Below are 24,444 nucleotides of genomic sequence, written 5' to 3' on the forward strand. Positions count from 1 at the left end.
CAAATGCAACATATATATAGTAAATATCCATGTATCTATATATATTCCATGTTCTGAATTTTTACGACTCAGAAAAGGATATCCCTGAGTAGGTATCTAGCTATGTCTTCTTATAATATTAGCAAATATGTCCAAATATTCCCACATTGGAAAAATATATTTCATTTATAATGCCAATGGCTTGTTAATGTGACCTTCTCTCAAACTTCATGTAATAGCACAGGAATTACCAAAAAGAAATAGTTAAGGTATAATAATAATTTTAGCTATTCTTTTTCCAAGTTGCTATAATCTACCCAAAGATAACTAATTGTTCAAAGTAAACATTCCACTCCGACCACAAAAGGAATCCATTACACAAACATATAATTCACAGTCATTTTTAGTGGGTTGTAAACAGTTTGGAATGAGCATAAAATGGGACAAAAATCAAAGTGAGCATTTTGAAATGAAAAAGTGTTTGCTACAAAAGGTCAGTCCCTTTGCTTGGCAAACTATGTAGAAAAGCCTGGGAAAATGCTGATCACACAAGCAATGAGGGAATTTTAAAGCCAACAGCCTCCTTGTTTCTTTAAACAGACATCGGAACCTATAACTGGATCCTGTCAAACAAACGACAGCAAAAAAAATATAACAGCTGCTAAGAAGTCAAGTTGAGAGATAAAGTTTTTGAGGCTAAGGACCTTCTCAGAAGTAGACTAAAGGTCTTTCTTAAATCTTTAAAGCAAGGTTATGGATCCCAGGGTGGCTTTTAGGCACCAAGTCAAAAATGTAACTTTGTGTATCATTCTTGTCATAGTATTTTGTGTTCCAGCAAAAAGAGGACAAACTTGTTGATTAGCTTCTGCTGAGACATTCTGCAAAGTAGCATATAGCTGGAATCGTCCAATTTGAAAGACCTGGTATCGTTTATTTTTAATAGTGGTTAAAATACCACATATAATATAAAGTTTACCATCTGAGCCATTTTTAAATGTATAGTTCAGTTGTGTTAAGGGCATTCACATTGTTTGCAACAGATTTGTAAGTGTCATTTCAATGCTGTTAAATAGTTTGAGGGCACAGTGATTAGAAGTGAGACTTATGGAGGAAGAATGTGTTGTTAAACCATATTCCAAAGGATGAATGCCTATCCAAACAGAATTAATTTGGATAATTAATCCAACAGTCCTATTCCCTTACAAACAAAAATACGTTGGACGTATAAAAATATATTTACAAGAGAAATACGCCTTTCCATTATCCATTATTATATACAAAGAAGTCTTTGGTAAAGTTTGGTATTGTCAGGTGCAAAAAGTACCAGTTTAGCATTGAGGCATGTCTTTCGGGTCGGTCACATGAAGTGACTCCTTATATTGCATTGCCATGACACATCAAGAAAATAACCTGGGAAATAAGGTGAAATTAAACTTCTGCTCTTAGCGGAAGGCTAAAGCCAGACAAATATGTGTTTATTATTCAGGGTTTATTGTGTCATTTAAACATATTTAATATTAATTAGTATTTAATAATACATTTAATACATTGGATATATTTAAGGTGCACCTGATGATTTGACACGATTACTACAGTCAAACTAAGTTAACATATCCTCTCCTCCCATATCTACTAATTTGTGTGTGTGTGATGAGGATGCCTGCAATCTTCTGTCTTAGCATATTTCCAGTATCTAATCCGTTGTTAACTGTAGTCATCATGCCTGTCCATTAGATATCTAGATTCATTCATCCCAGATAACTGCAATTTTGTGCCCTTTCACCAATATCTCCCCTTTATCCCCACTCCCTATTATGTGATTTTTAAGCAGACAAACTCCCCTTACCTTAAAAGAATATTGTAATGCTTATTTTTCTCTTCTAGTATCTGTTCTATTCTTTCATAACACTCACCATATTTTGGTACTCAGGTCTTTTTGCTTAAAGTATATCTCCTCTATATGCTCAACTGGTAGCATGGAAGATGACACAGGGGTAGGCAGTAAATAGCTACTTGTTGCTGGAATACAATAAACACTTGATATTTGTTACATCATTCAAACAACATTTACTGAATGCCTACAATGTGTCAGGTACTGTGTGGGGTTCTTTCCCTGTAATGCACTTAGCAGTCTGCTAGCTACATACTTTACATAAAAAGAATGATAGGTCATGGTCTTAATACCAATTACACCAGTTTAGACTACATTGTTTAAGTCACATCTCCTAAGCACTTGTCTTCCGAGAGATACAGGTATAACCCTACTTGTAAGTAAGCAATCTCTGTACATTTTGGGGTCATCCTAAACAACACAAAATTTCTATAAAGCAGTGCAAAAATAGACTTCTCGCTGCTTAGATCTACATACAACCTGCATGTCCAATGCCTCCCTCTGCATGCTTGTTCCCCCAGACCTCAAAGAAAAGTATCAGATGATCTCATGCTTTGGGTCACCTTATCATATGTGTTGAGCGTTAGCTGAACAATGATTCAATATTTTCATAGAAACTGCTTTGGAAGAAGAGATATAAACTGAGTTTGTCTTTGGATACTTATGATACTCATATACAGTAAAACCTTGGATTGTGAGTAACTTATTCTGCGAGTGTTCCACAAGACGAGCAAACATTTCTAATACATTTTCACTGGATAAATGAGCGATGTCTTGCAATACAAGTAGTATGTGACTCCGAATGTCACCTGATCACAACTGAGCCAATGGTTCTTGAAATTTGCTTTGATATATGAGTGCTTTGGATTACAAGCCTGTTTCTGGAATGAATTATGCTCGCAAACCAAGGTTTCCTAGTACATGGTCTACAACTGTAAAGGTGACACAAGTGTGAATGAACGACTTGGAGGAGCTTTAAAGGCTAACATGCTCCTTTACAAGTTCCCTCCAAGTTTTGTGTATGTTCTCTAGGCTGAGCAGACAATGTCAGAAACCACAGAAATAACTTTAATCTGGTTATAATAGTTGGTGAGGGGGAGAATGGCCTGGTGGTTTAGGGGAATAAAGGAAACCAAATCAAGATAAGGAAGCACAAGGGGCGCCTGGGTGGCGCAGTCGGTTAAGCGTCCGACTTCAGCCAGGTCACGATCTCGCGGTCCGTGAGTTCGAGCCCCGCGTCGGGCTCTGGGCTGACGGCTCGGAGCCTGGAGCCTGTTTCCGATTCTGTGTCTCCCTCTCTCTCTGCCCCTCCCCCGTTCATGCTCTGCCTCTCTCTGTCCCAAAAATAAATAAAAAAAAAAAAAAAAAAAAAACGTTGAAGATAAGGAAGCACACTAAATAAGTTATTCGCTAAATTGGTTTACATTTGGCTCACTAATAGATTTTCTTCTAGGCATGCAAAATTTAAAATGTGACTAATATCACTTTACCAGGGTTGATTAAAGAATGCATCTGTGCCAAGCACTGCACAGAATTTCCCTGTGGAGACAATGGGAGCATGAGCAATTCGGTTCTGTCAATTGCAAGCGAGACAAATAACTGAATGAATGAATGAATGAATGAATGAATGAATCAGTCAGTCAGTCAGTCAATCAATGGCGAGATCTGCCTCCCTGATACTGTTTTATTCAAAATCAAGCATGTAAGAGCATTTAGAAAAGGAGAGCTATTGAGGTGCCTGGGTGGCTCAGTCAGTTAAGCATCTAACTCTTGGTTTCAGCTCAGGTCATGATCTCATGGTCATGGGATCAAGCCCCACGTCTGGCTCTGTGCTGAGCACGGAGCTTGCTTGGAATTCTCTCTCTCTCTCTCTCTCTCTCTCTCTCTCTCTCTCTCTCTCTCCGCACCTTCTTGCTCTTTCTCTCTCTCTTTCTCTGTTTCTCTCAAAATAAATAAACATTTAAAAATATAGCTACAATTTAAGGATGAGGTTTTTTTGTAAAAGCAGGGGCAAAAATCTTAAGAGAGAAAGAGAGAAAGGAAACACATCATTTTATTATAGCCCATGTATGCTATGATGGGTTTTTTTGAGGACATTTCCCCCAGAGTGTGAAAGTAGACACACAATTCTCATTAAATGTGCCTTTCCCATAACTGGTCCATGAGCATTTCCCATGACTCTGCAGTTGAGTATCTTGGCTGGAAGAGGATCTGGCCATTAGAAGGAGGGCTCTAGATATGCTGAGTCCCAGCCGTGCCGAGAGACTTGGCACCTTTATATGCTACTTCCTAATACCAACCCCAGCATAAAATGTCATCAGAAGCCTGCATAAACATTGGACTTAGATTCATATAAATTATTTCTGTCCTAAGGTGCTCTCTGCCAGAATTTAGTAAAAACAACACTTTGAGTAAATAGAATTGGCGTATAAATGTAAGAATATTAATCCAACAAAATGATCATAGAAAAATATAATCAAAAGTACACATTTGTAAATCTTGCAATGATGTGAGAGGTTTATCTTGTGCCTCTGAGTTTTTATTGAACATTTCCATAGAGTTCCTTTAAGCTGATGCTGCCAAAGTGCTTTGAATTATCAGTTGCTTTGTGGAATTGTAAAGTCGTTGAGTTTCATTAAAATGCTTAGGATTTATTTTAATAATCATATGTGTGATTAGTGCCTGTTTAGTGCTGGATCGACAAATTCGTTTTAAGAGTAAACATTGGGACAATGAAATATAATGCTAGATATGATTGCTGCTGTCAGCAAAAACATTCTTATTTTATTAAAAATCACCAACAAATGCTATGAACAGAAGATACAGTTTCTATTTATAGATATTTTCAACACTACAATATTATGGTATCTGCATACCACAGGACTATATCTAGCAGAGTTTTCATTTTGCCTAGGGTATGTACATACACAAAGAGGTACAGAGCCCCCCCTTTTTTTATATGTGCACATGTCTTTTTAAGTATAGCTCCCCCCAAAGTCCTATTTGGATATTTGCTCTAATATAATAGTGCTCACACCGTCAAGCTTGAGTATTTATAAGTGGATGAAGATCTCCTGAAAATAATGATAATTTAGCTATTGGTAATAATAACATTATAACATTCTCAGTGATCCATTTTGGCTTTAAGTACTTATTAAATAATATTTATTCCTAAATTATGAACTTATAAAATTAAATGAAATTGCAACATGCAATAAAAACACATTTCTCTCTAAACTCCAATTGACTCCATTCCTCACAGATACCTCTCCTTGTGTTCATTCTGCTTTTACTGTTTTCTACTCTCTGTGAGCTCTCAGCTCTTCTCTCTGATGTGTTGATACGCTTTCCCCCAAAGCCACTCTCTTTATCTACCTTCCCTACCCACTCGTCCCCTTCTTGTTATTCTCTCATTCCCTACTGATATGGGAATAATAGGATCCCAAGGCTGTCCTTACAGTATAATTAAAGTATGAATTTCCAGGAGTTGGAAATTGCAGACCATTTTTATTATGCCTCTATAATAAAGCCAGGTAACACTGAGAGAATTAAAATGGCTTTTTCCTAGTAGATAACTTGGTAAAGATTTTTTCCCCTTGGTTCTATTGTTTTAAGAGACTGGGAGCTGAAAATGGGAATAGGTTCACCATTTCTTTTTCTGAAAACACCTCTATCTTTTACATGATATATATCCCCCTAGATCCTGGGAATATGTTGTAAACTTGTAACAGATGGTGATGAAGCTTCACATTTTTATACAATATATTTTTTTGAGATTCTGCATCTACTGTATGTATCTTCCAGGGAAAATGACCTTGAATGGATGAAGTCATAGTCTGAAGGAAAAACACCCCACAGATAGACCAGCATAGAAATGATGAGTCAATTGGGTTTTGTTTTGTTCCCTTTGGTAAGATGAAATAATTTCAGATGAAAAACAGAATGTTGAAATATAGGAACCAAAGGTCATCTTAACACTGGAGGTGCAGCTGTTAATTGTTCCAGGAAAACCAGTTAGCCATATTCTATATTGAACAGAAACACACAGAAGATGGGATATCACTGTTTGCAAGTAGGAATGCTATTTGCTTCACTTGGGTAATGTTGGGGGCTTACCAAAAATTGTTCTGGCACAACATCTACCAGCATGAATGTTAGGAGGGTTCTAACACTGTGAGTGCTGATATTTTATGAATGTTTTATCACTGGCTGGAAAACAAGAAGTTAGCAATTGAATCAACAACATGTCAGACAGACAAAATATTAAAAAAAAGAGAACATTAGTGGGAATTACTGATGTCCCTATTGTAAAAACAAACTGAAGTTAATAAGAAACTTGATCCTCTTAACCGATTAACAAAAGTCAAGTTTTAATTGCATGGCTTCCCAGACAAATCAAGTGGCGGTGTTAACTTGAGCATTGGTTGTTTAGAGGGTACGCTAATGGGGGAAATTACTACATATTCAGTTACCCACCTCTTTTTTCGACAGCTTCAATGCATTGCTTTACAAACCGTGGAACTGTGGAATTTTCACGTTCACACACTGTGTGCAGATGAGAGCCAAAAATTTGATCTGCAAAAGAAACAAAGATGAGCTTCATTAAAATCCAAGATTGCGTTGTTCTTTAATTTGATTCTGTTTCCATACCCACTGCATGCTGAAATCTGTGTCTTGCATAGGAATCGATTTTTTGCTTTAATTCCAAAGGGTCTATTGCAGAGACACAAAGACCATAACTCCCTCCTTCATGGAACAAGACTGGCCCCAGAGAAAGAAAACTAACACTCTGCCATCGATTAGGCAGGGATGACAGTAAGTTATAGTCTCTCTGGGCATAACTTTGTTGTTTATAAAATAATGACAAGGAATTAAGAAAACTTCTACAAAATAATTAATCTTAATGATTTGGTGTCTTGACTGTTTTAGAAGAAATTTATCAATGATCACCAAAATTATAATTTTATCAGTATTTTGAAAGATTCGTTCTGTAGGTCAATGATATTTGAAGACACAAGTTCCAGGAGATTTACTTTGAAGCGAATTTCTTAACATCTCTCCTGCCTTGAATGCCCTTCCTCTTCTCTAATCTAAGTATCCCCTTTCCTTTCTAGCTCAACTCCGACCACACTTTCTCCACAAATTCTTTTCTTCCTATCTCAGCTTTGTGTTTCCTTTGACATAGGTTCTTTGGAATACCATTTCTTCCGGATGTTAATAGGCAATTTAGGGGCGGGAGGGGGGAGAAGCCTGTGATCAAAATGGTTTAGGAATGTTGGATTAAACAAATTTAAACAAGTTTCTTTCATGTGTATTTGCAGCCTGTGATATGCCAACGTGCCCTGGGAATCTCCACAGGGGGCTGGAGGATGCGCTATTTCCCCAACTTATTTGAGTAAGCTCCTTTTGTTTCAAAGGGCATCTCTCCAGACTGATGCTTCTGAGAACACACTCTGAAACCCTAGCCTAGTCTTCTCATTTGGAGCATGATTTATACTACCTTGCATCGTGTATTTACATTTATAATATACGGGATGTATTTTTTCAAAGCAGATTCTGAGTGTTTACATCACCTATGAGTTCATATAGTCACCAGTGCTCAGCTCAGATTCTGGCCACAGAATTCGCTCATAGATATTTTTCATTGTAGTAAAATATACATAATGTAAAATTCCCCCCGTAACCATTTTTACATGTACAGTTCAGTGGCATTAAGCACACGTACATTCTTGTGTAATCATCACCACCATCCATTTCCAGGTTTTTTTTTAAACAGTATAGATGATTATTACTCATAACGAAACAAATATTTAGTAGGTTCAAGGGCTTCCTACCTTGCTCAAAATGAACTCCAATTCCCTACTGCAGCTTCCAAGCCAATACGTGACCTGCCCTCCCACCCATTAATTGATTTCATTTGTGTCCTTTCTCCTCTCTCTCCCTCATCACTTGCCTGCAGCCACTCTGTCCACATTGCTGATGTTTGTCCATGCCAAACAAAGTTCTGCCTCAGGGACTTTGTACTTATTATGACCCCTGCATGAAACTCCATTGCATTAGGGGTTTTTTGTAGCCTTTCCTACCCACTTTTTTTTTTCACTGCCTCACTGCAATAGGATCTTGCCATGATACTTCCCTGTTTTACTTTCCTTAGAGCACTTACCTCCACCTGGCATATTAGATTGATGTGTTTATGGGTTAGTTGTTTCTCCTACTTAGAATGCAAAACCCAGAAAAGTAAAGACTATACCTATTTATTTATTTCTTTTCTTTTCTTTTCTTTTCTTTCTTTCTTTTTTTTGGGCACATGCATAAGTGGGGGAGGGGCAAAGGGATAGGGAGAGAGAGAATCTCACCCAGCATGGAGCCCCAAGAGGGCTCTATCTCACAACTGTGAAATCATGAAATCAAGAGTTGGACATTTTACCAACTGAGCCACCCAGACATGCCTAGATTACATCTATTTCCTTTCTTACTGGGTCTCTAGTGACTAGACAACGTTTGGCATATACTAGAAGTTCAACAAACATTTATTAAATGATGGACTGCAAGACATTGTCTTAATCAGCAGTGGAGGTCGTTGATACATTTCAAAAAAATCTTTGTAGTAGAAGTGGGGAGGAAAATAAAACACAGCATAACAGAATGGTAAGTGAAATATTACAAAGGGGTAGTCAAAATGAAATGTGGTGAGACTTCATGGAAGGCATGATTTTCACCCATTACTTAGAAAAGGTGATGGCTTAAATTAGGAACAACCCAGCAAGGAGGGAAGTAACTACGTCTAAAGTGACAATATAATATATTTCAATATGAAAATGCACAATTTTCACCCAAGAGACAGAAACATGATACGCCCAAAAATATCGACATAGTGTAGACAAGTTGGAAATAATCATGGGTATTTGCTTTGAATACTCGGTCAATAACAAAGGTTTGTTCAAAAACAGTAAGCTACTACCATAAGACAAAATGACACAAAATACTATTTAAGAAAAATAACCCAAAACTTGCAATGGAATAATTGAAGTTGGCTAGAGATTATAGTCAAGAAGAATTGCTACAAAATCCAAAACCCTCTAATGGAAATTATGATTCAAATCTATTTCACAAATATTTATTGAGCATGTGGCGGGACATCAGGGCAACCTCAGTGCCCATGAAAGACTTACCAGAGAAGAACTTAATCCTTAAGTAAAAGGAAGACTTACTTGAAGAGGTAAGAGTGGGGATAAAAGGCCATTGAGGGAAGATGGAAGAAAGGTATACAAACACATCAGTGATGGGAACAATGACAGGAAGAATGAGATGTGCTGAGGGAAATATTCACTCTTTCTTAGAGAAATTCTGATGTATTAAGGTTTAAAAGAAGATGAATATGGTGTTATGAAGTCTTAAATATTAAGTCAGGTAGGTTAAATTATTTGACTTGTGCAGATACCAATGATTTCTTATACATACACTATTCTTTCACCAACTTCTTTCTTGTTTTTAGATCCATTCATAAGACAGAGCCTGAAAATGTTCCCTATTGGCTTCTGCCTTCCTTGCAACTCTTGGTGGTTAGAGAGCTCTGATCAGCAAAATGTAAGGGGAAATGACTTGGGAAACTACAAGAGATTTTTTTTTTTGTCAGATAAAAGGAGAGGGGTGTATTAAGGCACTTTTTCTTTTTCCTTCCTGCTTTGAACATCACTGTGCAATCATGTGATGCTTGGAGCCACTGAAGCAATCTTATCACCACGAGGCAACAAGCTGTAGACAAAGGCTAACAGGATTTTTAAAAAGGTTACAAAAAACCTGAGACTTCAATGACATTGTTGATGTTCTAAACCTAGAACATTTTTTCTGGACTTCTTATTATGTGATGTAATATAAGTCATTTTAAACAGGGGATTCTATCTCCTACAGCCAAAACATTCATGACCAAATGGAGGCACTTGTGAAGAAGACTGAACACAAGGAGATCAGCTAAGAGGCTAATGTGATTGCCTAGGAAGGTGTTATGAAGACCAGAATGAGGATAGAAGTGTGGTGAATTTAATCATTGTTCACAATTCTTCTCTTCTCTGAATTAGATTTATACGTTCACCTCTTTTGCCATGTGACTGTGTGGTAAAACTCACTAGAGTGGAGAATACTGACTTGTGCCGTTTCACTGATGTTGGGCTTGCCTATAGACTTGCTTTGGACAATGCAGGGTGAGTAAAAATGACTGTGTGTCAGTTCCAGATGGAGGTCTTAAGAGGCATTATACATTTCTACTCACCTGCCTGTTTTTCTGCTATTGCCAAGACAAAAGCTTCCCTGGGTAGCTGTTGCCCTTTCAGTCTGGCCTCCAGAATTAATACATAAGGCACAGATCTGTGGCCAATGCTCAGTTGGGAGATAAGTCTAGTCAGACCTGCAGCTTAGGGTAGAGCTGTCCAGTCAAGCTTGCCCCAGGCTACTTGACCCACAGACATATCAAAAATAAATGCTTCTGGTTGTTTGTCACTGAGATTTTGTGTTTCTTTGTTATGCAGCAATAGCTTACTGATAAAGATGATACCAGGAGTCCAGGTTGTTGGTAACTTAAGCTATGCTATGAGAATGAAAGCAAAGAGAATTGACAGGACATGGAAATTGAGATGGAGGAGCAAATAAATAGGGGAAAAATTCTGAATTTGTTAGGAATGTGGAATTATGCATCAGTTTAGATTGCACCTTAAGGAGGAGTCTCAAAGGAAATTTCTCATTTCTCTCACCTTAATTTTTAAAAAAAAAAGGTTTTTTTTTTTATTTTTGAGAGAGAGAGGAGCGCAGGGGAAGGGCAGAGAGACAGACCCACAGAATCTGAAGCAGGTTCCAGGCTCCCAGCTGTCAGCACAGAGCCCGACGCAGGGCTCGAACTCACGGACCGTGAAATCATGACCTGATCCAAAGTCTAATGCTTAACCGACTGAGCCACCCAGACGCCCCTCCCCTTAAATTAACTCATTATACTTTACCTAATGTTATGGCACTGTTTACTCTGTATTCTCTCCAGATCAATTCCATTCTATCAAATTCAAATCAGCGACTATTTCATGAGCACCTGTCATTTGCTGGATATTGTGAAGAATACAAAATCTGATTCATCCACTTGGTGACTGTTTATCACATGCCCACTATAGGCCGGGCACTGTGCTCCAGCTCCATCACTGTGCAGTGATGCCTGAAGCACAATCTCCTACAGTCTGGGGTGGTGGTGGTGGACAGTGCTCACAAACATTTTCAATATCATGTGACTGGTGCTATTGCAAGGGTGTGTAGTAATAACAGTGAGGCTTTGTCGAACACTTACACTAAGCCAGGCATGGTTCAAAGCACTTTATATATTCTAACCTTATTAAATCTTTACACTAGTCGTCAACCCTTTGGTGGTAGATACTATTAACCTTATTTTATGGTTAATAAAGAGGAAACAGAGGCCCCCAAATATTGTGTCTTATGTCCATAGTAACAACACATCAGGCTCTAAGGAAAGACGAAAGGTAAGAACTGACCGAAGAAAATGAAGCCAAGGGGTGATTTTTGTAGGATTTGTTAACTGGATGCAGAAGGTGAGCCATCTCACCAGAGAGAGAGAGAGAGGATTTCCAAGTTTCTTGCTTGATTAAAGGAGACTGACCTGCAGAACCCCGAGGGTTTGGAGAAGAATAGAGAGACTGGTATTCAGGAGTTGGGATAAGCATTTCAGATGCAGAAGAATAATGACAGGAGACAAAAGTGAAAAGTTCTCATTGGATTTTGGTAACTCAGAGGCTACTGGTGACCATGAGAGAAATGGCTTTAAGTAGAAGAAGGGAGTTGAAAAGCAGATGGTTGCAGACAAGGTTTGAAGAGAAGGCAAGGAAGTGAAAACAACAAATGGACTTCTGCTGTCAGCGTAGTGCTGGCAATTCATTAATTATTAGGGAAGATGGGACCTGGGAAGGATTTTGAGCTAGGGTGGATAAGAGAAAATTTCAACTCCAGGGTGTTTTTGATTGCCATGGTGTGCTGGAGGGGATGAGGTGCGCTACTGGCTACTTTGGATCGTTCGAAAGTGGGAGGTGGGGGAGGTGCATCACCGCCACTTGCTGGGTGGTCCCAGCAAGTGCAGGCAACCCCTGACTGAAAAACTGTCCCTCCTGATTGCTGATAGTGTCCTGGTGAGAAAAGAGCCTAGATATGATGAACTGAATTAGACAGAAGGGAGATGTTTGCTTTTACTAGTTACCAGAAAAGCCAAAAATTGTCTTCTTAACTCTAGCCTCTCTTTCAACTGGCTATACTCATCCAAGAAGGTATGTCTCTGGAGTAGAAGAACTTAGCATCTATGGTAAAGCTGCTTAAATGAAAGGTTGTCATAGAACCCAAGCCATGCCAGTGAGATTCTCCTTCAAAAGAAGGAGTGGAATTAGAAGTGGAATAGTACAGACTGAGGTAGCGAGTTCCAGGGATTTGAATAGTAAGACTGCCTAGATTTAGACACGGGGTGCCAGGGGCAGCTATTTGGGGAGATGGACATGTGCAATGGGTTAGTGGGTCCAGGAACTAATTCGCAGAGAGAGGCAAATGAAGCAGACACACCTTAGCTTCTCACTTTCTGTTGCCTAACTCCAGAGATCATATATCCTTTCCATGGGGTGCCATGACGTAACCTTGGTTTTGACAATAACTCCCATTTTATTTGAATACTTTTGAGTAAACTTCTGCTTACTGAAACCAAATAAACTTAACTAGAACATGAACATAGCATTGGTCAGAAGGTTTCAGGAGAGGGCTTACACTCACAATACAAAGGGTCAGTCTCGGCTAAATAGATCAATGAGATCCACTGTTACAGATGGCACTGGTTAGGAACAGTATCGTGGATGTCTATTGGTTTTATAGGTGCCGGAACTATTCTCTTATTCTCTGGTAAGATCACTCTGGTTTTCCTTTGGGTATGATCCCTTTCTCATATTAGTTACCATTTGGCTTAAGTGGTGCTGAGTCCACCACCTCTAGCTCCAGGGATGAACATGCATTTCATCTCCCTGACCATAGCAATTGGTTCAGACATGAACACGTGGCCCAAATGGATCTGGTGGAGCAAATCCTAAGGCTTTTTCTATTGCTACTGGGAGAAAGAAGCCTTATTTCTACAGGAGTTGATAAACTACTGGGACATGAGTCTGAGCTTCCAGAAGTTGTGTTGCCACCTTCTGGGAAGACATACGAGAGAATTAAGCCAACAGAGTGGAAAGAAGCTGAATAAGGGAGAAAGTAAAGATTTGATAGCATTTGCGCTCCTAGATCCAATCATGCCTGAAGCTATCCCTTGGACTTTTCAATTAAGTAGTTCAATAAATTCCATTCTTACTTTTATAGTTTGGACAAGTTTCTACCAATTGGAGTAAAAAGAATCTTGACTGCAACATTAGCCTTCAACATGAAATGATAGATCATATAACTTAGAGGAGATGATGATACACATAAAATGACATTGCAAAGTAAAGTGTTACCTAAAGAAAATAAATCATAGAGATTTAGCTAAAATGTCAATGCCAAATTTAAGGGCTGTTGTAGGCTCTCCATCTCTCTGTAAATTTGATACAGTCCAGAGTTTGATACACCAAGGAGGACCATTGAATTACAGGAATGTGTTTGAACCACATCTTAAAATGGTGAAAGGAAAGGGGAAGGGAGAGAGGGAGAGTATTCTGTTTTCTTGGTAAACATTAATGAACTAGCTTTGTCCCCTAAACTTCCATGCCTGTTGTCCTGGTATAATATTAAGGCTTCTTTCTGTTTTCCCCTTCTTTATGGTATTCCCAAAAAGGGTACAGTACAGAACCCCGAGGTCCCGACTCCCTACCTACATTCCCATCTGTGGGCTCACTAGCAATCCTTTCTTCCTCTCTTAACAACTTTTTGTATTTAGGAAACACCTCTTGCTAAGGGATGCCAATATTTTTGGAATGCTCCACAAATGCCTATGGCCTTGGCTGGTGTGATCATTATGTCTTCCTTCTACTGCTTCAGCACTTATACCTGGGGTGGCAGGCAACACATTGGTTGGAGAAAATCCATTTTCAGCAATTTTTCCTTGAAAGCATCTTTTGGTGAGAAAAACAAATAGACCTTCCACATGACTGCACTTATAAATCATGTTGTTTACATAATGAATTAGAGTTTAACTAGGGAATGGTGGTTTTCAATCTTTAAGCTCTCAAACTTTTGACCGATTCAGTTAGTTCGTCAGCATAACCAGGTTAAGTCTTCCAGATTACAAATTAGCTTCATTCTGCCTCATCTCTGCTATATATTTTTTGACAAATTATGGAAAGAACACCCAGTAATGGGATCTCTGTCAGTTAGATTCCAAATGAATCAAAACTATGAGGAAAACTACTCAATAGAGGCAGTTAAATGTTCAAATAATGTGACGGTGTTATCATCATTTACCCAGGGAGACAGTCTCCACATGCTTTTCAAAATGATTATTCTGCTTTCAGGACACAGGGCTGTTGCAGCTAGTCTAGTAAATTTTAAAAAGGAAAAACAAAGCACCTAAAACTACACATACATGAAGAACATAGAAGGGAACAGAAAACAGTAACAGACTGAACGGCTTAGCCCCCCCCCCCCCTCAAATCAGACAACTATTTTGGTTGTGAGGTATATTTGTTAAGGGTTTGGGCTGCAATTTAAAAAACCCACCGAGGCTCTCTTAAGCAAAGAATTTATTCAAATGATATTGAGGAATGAGAGTGGGAGGAAACTAAAAAAATTTACTAGGAACTCAAAGTAACTTATTAATTACTCAAAGAAATTACTGAAGGTTGGAGAATGAGTCTTGGAGAGGTTTCAAACCCAAGGTCCACAGGAGATTCATGAAATAAGAAACAGAAAATACAGCAATCTTGAGGGCTGGGTCAGGATGCTGTTTACATGACCATCCTCCCCCCTCCCCCAACATGGTCATAATGACCTATATTCATCAATTGCTCAAGGTGGGAAGTTCTTAGAGAGGATACCCAATTTGTTGAGATTATGTTAAAAAATGGGGTTAGGATAAGAAAAAAAAACATAGTCCTAGTGGCTTCCATAGTAGGTAGGATGCTCTTGAAATATTCCTCACCCCACCCCATGAATGCTACACACATGGGAACCTCATTTCCCAATTGGCTGCTAGGCTGCTATACTGGAGGGGCAGTGGATACTGAAGGGCAAAAGTAATATTCTCAACATGGGTAGTTTCAGCAATTTAACTGAATTCATCCTTTGATTTTAAACTACAAGTAACATTTGGTTTTCTTTTTGAGAGTAGGTTTCTAGACCAAAACTTTCAGATTACTTATCAAAGAATCCTGTTTCTACTTTTATCTTTTTATATTTTCTCCACTTTCAACCTTATTACTTTTCCTTCTTCTCCTTTAAAATACTTGCCATATGAGCCCCATCATATAACTCTACCACAACTTTACTGATAATTTTTGGAGAAATGGGTGATTTGAGTAAGTACTATAATTTACAGATGGCTTATCTCTTTGAACTAAGATGTTGAAAAATATGTTTAATGCTAAAACACTACCAAATTTCATCTATATTAAATGCTTTAGAAGGTACTGTGTTATTTTCCAATGCCTCGGGGCTTTGATTAAAAATATAAGCTCCTGTTTTTTGATACACAGATAACAAAAATTAGGCAGATTCTCTGTTGAATCTCTCTTATACACTGGAAGGGAAGTAGATTTCTCTCATTGCCTTGTTTACTTGTGATTTTTTTTCTCATAAGAGACAAATACAGGGGAAAAAAGCATACTTTTTTAACTTTTAAGTAGTTTGGAATTCTAAATAAATAGAAATTCTAAATATATACACTTTTGTGTATAGTTTTACCCCACATGTTTATTCATCCTTGTGCAGCTCATTAAGCTAACATAATAATGACAATGTCTACTCTGAAAAGACTGGCCTCAAGAGATTTGCCCAGACTATAAAGAAGATATCCCCAAACAAGGGTAGGCTTGTCTGCAGCCTCCAATCAAAGTTGGACAGTTGGATGCAGGAATAGCATCCTTTGACAAAAGCAGCTCAAAGGTGAAGTTCACGGACAGGCCCACTGTCATCCAAATAGCATGGTGGAGCTCTTCTCCAGCTGCTTCTATTTTTTTTTTCTCTTTCTTCCATTTTCAGCCTTCCAGTAGTCCCCATCTTGCATGACTTCATATTCAGCCCCAAACAATGCTTCTAAGAAGTAGCCTTTTGCCTCTTCTTATAAGCTCCTAAACTCTCACGGAAATAAGTCTCAACTCAGTTTTGGTCCAAGTAATGCAGTGGGCATGTTGGTGAGTTCACCAGCCAGGAAGAACTTTGTGTCTTCAACAAGGAGTTTATTAACTCAAATGGAACAATGAGCAGTGAGTTTTCAATATTTGTCCAGTCTAAGCACCTGAATATATATTATTAATGTATATATAAATACATTAATATATAATACATGTATGATAGTATTGAATGGTGATAGGTGCTATGAGAAAATAAAGTAAGGCAGGGAGATAGCTACAAGGAGGCACTGTCAGCAAAGACATTTCTGAGGCAGTGGCATTGAGCAAAGGTCAAAAGAAGTGAAGGTGTGCACATGCCAATACGTGAGGAGAGCCTTCAGAAGAGCAGCAAATGTATAAGGCTATGGAGTAAGCAGGGTGCAGTAGGGGAGCAGCATGAAAGCCTATGTGCCTAGAGTGAGGTTACAAACAGGAAGTATGGTTGCAGATGAAACTGAAAAGGTAGCCTGGGGGCCAAAGCAGGTAGAACCCAGTAGGTCACAGGAAGGTCATCAGATATTTTAAGTATGGTTTTATTCTAAGTAGTTGGCAATTATTGAGCATAGGGGTGACATGAAGTGACTTATGTTTTTAAATGATCCTTCATTTGCTGTATGGATACTATATTAAAAAGGGTCAAGAAAAGAAGCAGAGGCTACTTAGGGGGTTGGTGATATATTCCAGGGAGAGACAATGGTGCTTAGAGAAGGCTGGTAACAATGGGAGTGACTAAATGCAGTTGACTTTAGAACGTATTTTAAGTTGAGATTTGCTGATCAAAGCAGGAGACTAGAAGTGAGGGTGACTCCAGCTGGCAAATGGTAGTGGTATTTTCTGAGATGGACAACATGCCAGAACCAAGGAATCAAGGGTTGTTCTAGATAAATGTGAGATGTTAACCAGACATCCCAGGACATGACAAATAGACATTTGAACATGCAAGGATAGAATCTTGAGAGTCTGGAGCATCAGGCTGAAGTTTAAGTTTAGAAAACTTATAGAGAGATCTTAAAGCCACAGGACTGGAATATTCCAGCCCTGGAATATTTGAATAACACCCTGTAGTCTGAGAAAAATGCAGAAAGAAGAGAAGTCTAAGAACCTAACATAGGATAGCCCAATGTTGTGAGAGGCTGGTGAAAGGAGCAGACTTATCAAAGAAGCACCCATGGACAGAAGAGTTTCCACCAGAAGGAGCATGAAATTGTAAACAAACAGTAATTATAAAGTCACCGAAAGATTTTGTGTCCTGTTTCTTTCATTTCTACTTTTTTTTCCAGGCCACAACTACCCTGGAAGTAAAATTGAGTAAGATGGTCGTTAGTCAACCAGCTGTAACTCATAGTCCAGCTGAAAGACACTAAAATAATGAAATAACGAAATTACAGTTTGAGGATAAAGAGAGGAAAGGATTAATTCAGAATGAGGAAGACAGGAATGGCTTCATGGAGTTGGTAACTTTGAGCTGGAAGAGTAAAAATGAATATGTTTACTAGGTAAAGGAAGCTGGAAAAAAATATTCAAGGTGAAGGAAACTATATACACAGAACAAGATAAATATAATTTCTTCCCTTTGTATTTCTATTGCATTCTATTACATTCTCTTCTGGTTGCCAAATGAGTACATAAATGAAAGAATGAATGAATAAGAAAACACAATGTATGCAAAAGAATATGTTTTCCATCTAAAAACTGTGCCATGATCAGTTGAGTTGGAGGGAAATATATTTCGGTTTAGTCTGCTTTAGTGCAATTTGGATGATTAACATGACTAAATTTTGTACAGCAATGACTGATTATTTACATTTTGAATTGATGGTATTTTCTGATTTTCATTTGCCTATCTTCATTTCATTGGAATTACAGAGGGGACTAGCAAAAGAAGAAGGGGGTAAAATTCAAAGACATCAAGTTTTGCCACCTTTTCCCATATTTATGCACAGTTTATATTCTTAAAATAAGAAACTGTCCATGAAATTCAATTGCTCAATCACATAACTTATTGTAATTATTCTGAACTTAAAACTTTTATCAATTAATTATCTACTTACTTCATATAGTAGGGACTTTATTCATATCTTCCTCAACTTACCATGGGACTATGTCATGATAAACCCATTATAAGCTGAAAATATCATAAAATGAAAATGCATTTACACTTCTAACCTACTGAGCATCATTGCTTAGCTCAGACTACCTTAACCATGCTCAGAACGCTTACATTAGCTTCGAGTTGGGCAAAATCACTCAACACCAAGCCTATTTTATAATAAAGTGTTGAATGTCTCATGTGTTTGATCATATATGGTAATGAAAGTGAAAAAAAAGAATGGTTGTATGGGTGCAGAATGGTTGTAAGTGTATGGGCTCTTGGCCTTCATAATCCCGTGGCTCCCTGTGAGCTGTGGCTCTCTGCCACTGCCCAGTATCATGAGGATCTTGTAGTCCATTATCACTAGCCCAAGGGAAAAAAAAATCACAATTCAAAATTTGAAGCACAAGCTCTACTGAATGCATATCACTTCTGCACCGTCAGAAAGTTGAAAATCTTAAGTTGAACCATTGTGGGTTTTTAAATTTTTTTTAATGTTTATTTATTTTTGACAGAGAGAGAGAGAGACAACATGAGCGGGGGAGAGGCAGAGAGAGAGGGAGACAGAATCTGAAACAGGCTCCAGGCTCTGAGCTGCCAGCACAGAGCCTCATGCGGGGCTCGAACTCACGGACAGTGAGATCATGACCTGAACTAAAGTCGGATGCTCAACCGGCTGAGCCATCCAGACCCCCCTTAAGTTGAACCATTGTAAGTCAGGGATCATGTGTATTCTGAAATCAGTACATTTATTTCTGTTTGAGTGACAAGTCTGGGGAGAAAATTTGATACTTAAAATTTAGTCAGATAATTGATTGAATTTATTTTCAAGGATTTAATTTACCTTTCAGCCCAACAAATACGGACTGAAGCTGGAAATATCATTCAGTGACTGATACAAGTTGAAAGATTCTTTTATGGTAGAGAAGGTGTGGCAATTTTGACTCACTGTGAATTAAAGTCAAATGTAGGAAGAACGCTGTACTTTTCCTAATATCAGCGTAGATTTGTTAGAATCCCAGGTGGTAAGACTTCAATTTATTTGCATGAATGCATAGTTCAATAAGAAAAGATTCAAATTTAGTTGGAGTAAAACTGCTTAATGATTTCAAATATTACTTGTAATATATTAATATAACAGGTTTGAATATCTATAATGGAGTCTCTTTCATTTGGGTCTTAAGGGTGTTCTCACAGCTACTAATGCTGAGTGCTAGGTACACGCTCAAGTACCTAAGAGGAAAGCACTTTAGGTTAAAAGCACTTTCTCTTCTCAGCCTTGGGTTAAAAGCTATTTCAGGATTCTGTTAAAGGCATTCTTTGGTCCTCAGCCTCAGCTTAAAAGCAGCTTTGATGAAAAGTGCTTTGAGGCAGGTAAAGGATTTTATAATAAACCATATTAAGAGCCAGGGAATCATGTGGTTCTGTGGCAATGTTGGCTAGCTCCGTGGAGGTGTGGTGTAAGTTCTGTGCAAGTCTGCCTGTTCCCCGTGGACTGCTCTGAACACTGTGGTCCTCTGGTTATTCTATGCAAAGAAATTGAAAAACATTTCCAGGAATGTAATTGGAGAGAAGGGGTTATGAGCCTAAATTAGTAGGCCATGATGCACATGTTTCCAAAACATTTTGTCTCTTTTGGGCTTCCAGTCAAATACCGTGTGTTTCTCTTTTTTAGCCCTTACTTTATTGTTTTTTTTTCAGCCCTTACTTTAGAAAGTGACTATGCAATAACACTTCTAAAACACCTTATCCTGTCCTGAAGCTGTCCACAGATTTGAAAAAATAGGTATCTCATTGTGATGCACTTTGTAGACTGCACATTTTCTTTTTGTTGCATACTCTTTATTTATATTACTTTTCCGGCTAGCTGGACCTTCCTCTGCAGGGAAGGAGTGTCCATAAAGGTGGAATGGAGTATCTCAGTCTGCCTACTGAATCGGCAAAACCCAGATGACCAAATTAAAGTATCTATATTGTAGGTACCAAAAGACAGTGACTTAAGAGAAATTTTGACTTTGTGGGCGTCATTGGGAGTTCTGAGAGATGACACAATTTTGCATGCATCCCAGCTAAGTCCTGGGGAGTAGATGTGACTTCTATTGAGGAAAGGACCTCACACGGAATGGAAAGAAGCCATTTTCTCACTTTATAAGATTTTAGCCTAAGAGCTGTTGCTTCAGGTCCTAAAACATCAGGGAAAACGCACAGGTGGCTGAGAAGAGCAGTCTCCTCATTTGCTCTGGAGACAGAGTGAATCTAAAAATGCATGGGAACCAGAAGGTTAGGACTACTGTTTGACATGTAGAAGGTTTTGTAGATTTGCCAGCTCTTGGACGATACTGAAGCAGTGAGGCTTCCATCTCTCAGAAGATACTGGCTGCATGGCTGTGGTGAGGTGCCTTCCTTGGATAGTTTGTAAGGTAATGGGGTATCAAATGCAATATACTCTAGGTGCTTCCAGAAATAGCCAAGGAGACCTTAGAGAGAGATAAAGCCCAAGTTGCTATGGTTATACAGGTGGGAGTCACGAATTATGATATTTGTGCTTTAATATCTGTGTTATTTCATTCATATCCACAGGCTGCTGGGGCATGACCCAATGTGGTTATATAGGAATTAAGTAAAATTAGATGAAAACCATTAATGTCATAATATATCCATTCATTGATCTTCTAAAGTGGGGACAAATTTGCAGCGTATGGAAATACTTTTTTTGATGTAGAATATTTCTTTCTTAGCAGTGCTAGAGTGTCTAACTTTGGTGTTTTTTTTAAATGTTATTTATTTTGAGAGAGAGAGCATAAGTGGGAGAGGGGCAGGGAGAGAGGGAGAGAGAGAATCCCAAGCAGGCTCTGCACTTGACACAGGGCTCGATCTCACAAATCTCGAGATCATGATGTGAGCCAAAATCGAGAGTCGGTCGCTTAACTGACTGAGACATCCAGGTGCTTCTAGAGTGTTTAACTTTGAAGGAAGGAATCGCATCTTACACATCTTTCTGGGCCCAGTATCAGCCCATTGTTTTCCACATGATAGGTCCTCAATAAATGTTTGCCAAATAAATAAAAATGAATCATGGCTACTAAGTAAATAATAAAGTTTCCTGTAAAATACAGACTCCTTACTCTGGCAATGCACAAAATACCTGCCACAGATGCTTCTCATCCAACCCGCTGCACTTCATACAAGCCACCATTCCAATGTTTTCCTACAATTGTGCACTTGAATGTCTCACCCAGCTCTCCACATGTCCAAATATTCTAAGACTCAGTTTAAAGACCACAGAATAAAGGAAACATTAATCTTTCTCACGCTTTTCCCATTTGTAATTTCCCCAAATCCATGACCTGACTGTCCGTAAAGCATTCGACACTTGATATATTATGCCATATTTGTTGTGCCTTTATCTCCCTTACTCATTTCTTGGGAAACTCTTCTTTACATATCTTTGTATCCTCTTAGGACATTGTGATTTAAAGAATATACGAGAAGGTGATATAAATAATAATCAAAGCATGAAGAAATATCAGCATAGGTTCACCTGGGTGCCTCAGTTGTTAAGCGTACAACTTCGTTCAGGTCATGATCTCACAGTTTGTGGGTTTGAGCCCCACGTCAGGCTCTGTGCTGACAGTTCAGAGCCTGGAGCCTGCTTCAGATTCTGTGTCTCTCGTCTCTCTGCCCCTCACCTGCTCACGTTCTCTCTCTCTCTCTCTGTCTCTCTCTCTCAAAAATAAACATTAAAAATTTTTTTTTAAAAATCAGCATAGTTGTTCTTCATCCTTGTTACTGGATAGTGCATGTCAAGCTACAAGCACAATGTGAGGCACAAAGAATGCTCAAAAAGTTAGCTTTATTAATGTAATGCCACAAAACTCTCACCCTAATTTGTCTGTTTCGCAATTTTCAGAATACCTGCTCTACAATCAGGAGAAGAAGTGCTCACAATATGCCATACCATAGAAAGAGTAGAATTAGGAGTAGAGGAGCAATACGCTATGCTAATTGCTCTTTGTGTAGTATCGATAGTCATAGGAGATATTATCCGGAGAGTATTCGGACAGAAAATTTCATTACCTTGTCCAAACCCTCGACGCAAGTAATAGCAGAGCCAAGACTAGACTTCAAATCTACTTCAAAATTCAGTGATCTTTATGGTTTAATGACTGCAATACATTGTTTCCCTGAGTAAAACAGAATACATATAGCTCTTTCAAATAGTGGCGAAGAGCTTGTCACCACCACCTTATCACTTCACACCATATGTATCCACACCCAATGAAGAAAATGCTCTTTCATATACTTCATTATTTCAAGCATTCTTTATATATTTAGACGTATATAAAACTAAGCACAGTTTTGTGCTCAAGTATCTCTTTTTCCCAAGAATGAGCTGCATTTCTTATTAGATATTCCTGGAGTCTAGGATTCTAGGCTGGTGATAATGGGGGCAACAGGCTGGGAACCTTCTCTAGCAGAGGTTGCTTCGACCACTTCTAGTCTCCAGATGGTATGCCAAATCGATTAGCACAGACTCCTTCTAGCAGATCTCAGATGAGTGTCTATGATCCAGCTCAGTACGTGAGAGTGACGCTCAATACACGTATCCATGCCAGCCTCTCAGACTCTTGACTGAGAGAATTGCATCTGGGAGACAAAAGTTTCCTTTGGGCTTTTGGTAGTGTTCATACTATACTAACTAATTGTAGGAACAGATGGCTTTGGGTTATCACAGGGAAGTGCTTCCCACTAAAACTTTCCTCGAAAGTACTTAACACCATCTCCAAAATTCCTCAGATACAATGAGTGTCCCATATCCCCAACTTTCTTTGGATAGGATATTTATGCCCCCACTTTTGGTACTGGACAAGGATTGTGGTCCCTGTTTTCCCTACTATCCACCTCCTACTCATCAGTCCTTTCTGAAGCCTCAGATCCCTGGCCAGGGCTTCTGCTTCCTATTCCGTCCTCCATGCTATAGTATGAGACAGGCATGTCTACTAACGTAGTGCCTACTATGTGGCGCTGAACTGTCACATTTGGAATACTTATATTCCTCTACTGCATAGCCACTACTGAAATACCTTCTCCATATTCCTGAGGCCTCTTGAGTTGAACATAACTTCAGACACAGATGTGATTGCCTCTCCTTGTGTGTGATTAACAGTGTATTTCTAATCAATATTCCTTTTCTTCAAGATGATTCATTCATACTATAAATATGTGATCTTTCTGGTTAAAGGTCATGCACGCAAGTGTGTACATGAATAAAGGAAACTTATGATAGGGGATTTGAGATATCTGACATCATCGGGAATTCTGGTTTTGATGAAAAGAGGGCCTAACCTTGCTTTTTTTCTCCCTAAAATGTTTGACTTCTCCAACCGGTAATTATGTAAACATATTTATAGCCAAAACAGGCTCTCACTTCCTTTTTTGACATATTAATTGCTTCTAAAAACATTAAGTGAGGTCCTGTCAAATTCTTTACATAATATTGAATGTTCTCCTATGCTAATTAATTTTTTTAAGATTGAAATTGTCACATGCTCAAGGCCCCACTGAATTTGAAATGTGAAATCACAAAAGAGGTAAACACAGTATTTTACTGTTCAGGAGATGAAATGTATGAGGCAGTACAAATGATGATAAAGTCTGGGGGAGGGACAGCCTTTCTGAAATCTAGATTTTTGGAATCTCAAGATATAAAGATATCCTCAAGATATCATTTTCAGCCCATCTGCTTTCTTAGTTCTCAGCCTCTCGTTGCATGATAGATTCCTTCACTGCGAGGTTAACTGAGGCCAGCCCTTTTCCGCCTCCATCTTTGCCTTTCCTCCTATGAGTCTGAGTTCCAAGTTCAAAGGGACAAGTTAGGAGTGATATGTTCAAGTTAATGACCCTCACATGTGTTTAACTTGGATGACATCTCCTCTAAAATCTCCCTCCTGTCTAATATGGGTAGATAAGAAAATCATTAAAAAATTGGAGCTCAACAAGTGTTGAAAGAGAATGAAAATTTCTCTCTTTTGCTCTTACATTTCTAACAGAACTGGATTATGAAAATGTCAGTCCTTATAGCAGCCTCTTAGATGGCTAGCCACACAAGTTCTCCGTCACAACACGAAGCATGATTCAATGGCCATATGTAACTCAGAAAG

The 24,444-nt window shown here is 38.6% G+C and overlaps 1 protein-coding gene across 6 annotated transcripts in view; it reads right to left on the minus strand.

The window, feature by feature from the left end:
* Positions 1-24,444, minus strand: part of ARHGAP15 (Rho GTPase activating protein 15) — a 573,492-nt gene that overhangs the window by 176,269 nt on the left and 372,779 nt on the right. For all 6 annotated transcript variants that reach the window (XM_058694796.1, XM_058694791.1, XM_058694813.1 and 3 more), the window contains exon 10: positions 6,347-6,445. In XM_058694796.1, coding sequence (XP_058550779.1) covers positions 6,347-6,445 — 99 coding nt within the window. The remainder of the gene's footprint in view (positions 1-6,346; positions 6,446-24,444) is intronic.

Source organism: Neofelis nebulosa, chromosome 2 (assembly GCF_028018385.1).
Source record: "Neofelis nebulosa isolate mNeoNeb1 chromosome 2, mNeoNeb1.pri, whole genome shotgun sequence".
Classification (NCBI taxonomy): domain Eukaryota; kingdom Metazoa; phylum Chordata; class Mammalia; order Carnivora; family Felidae; genus Neofelis; species Neofelis nebulosa.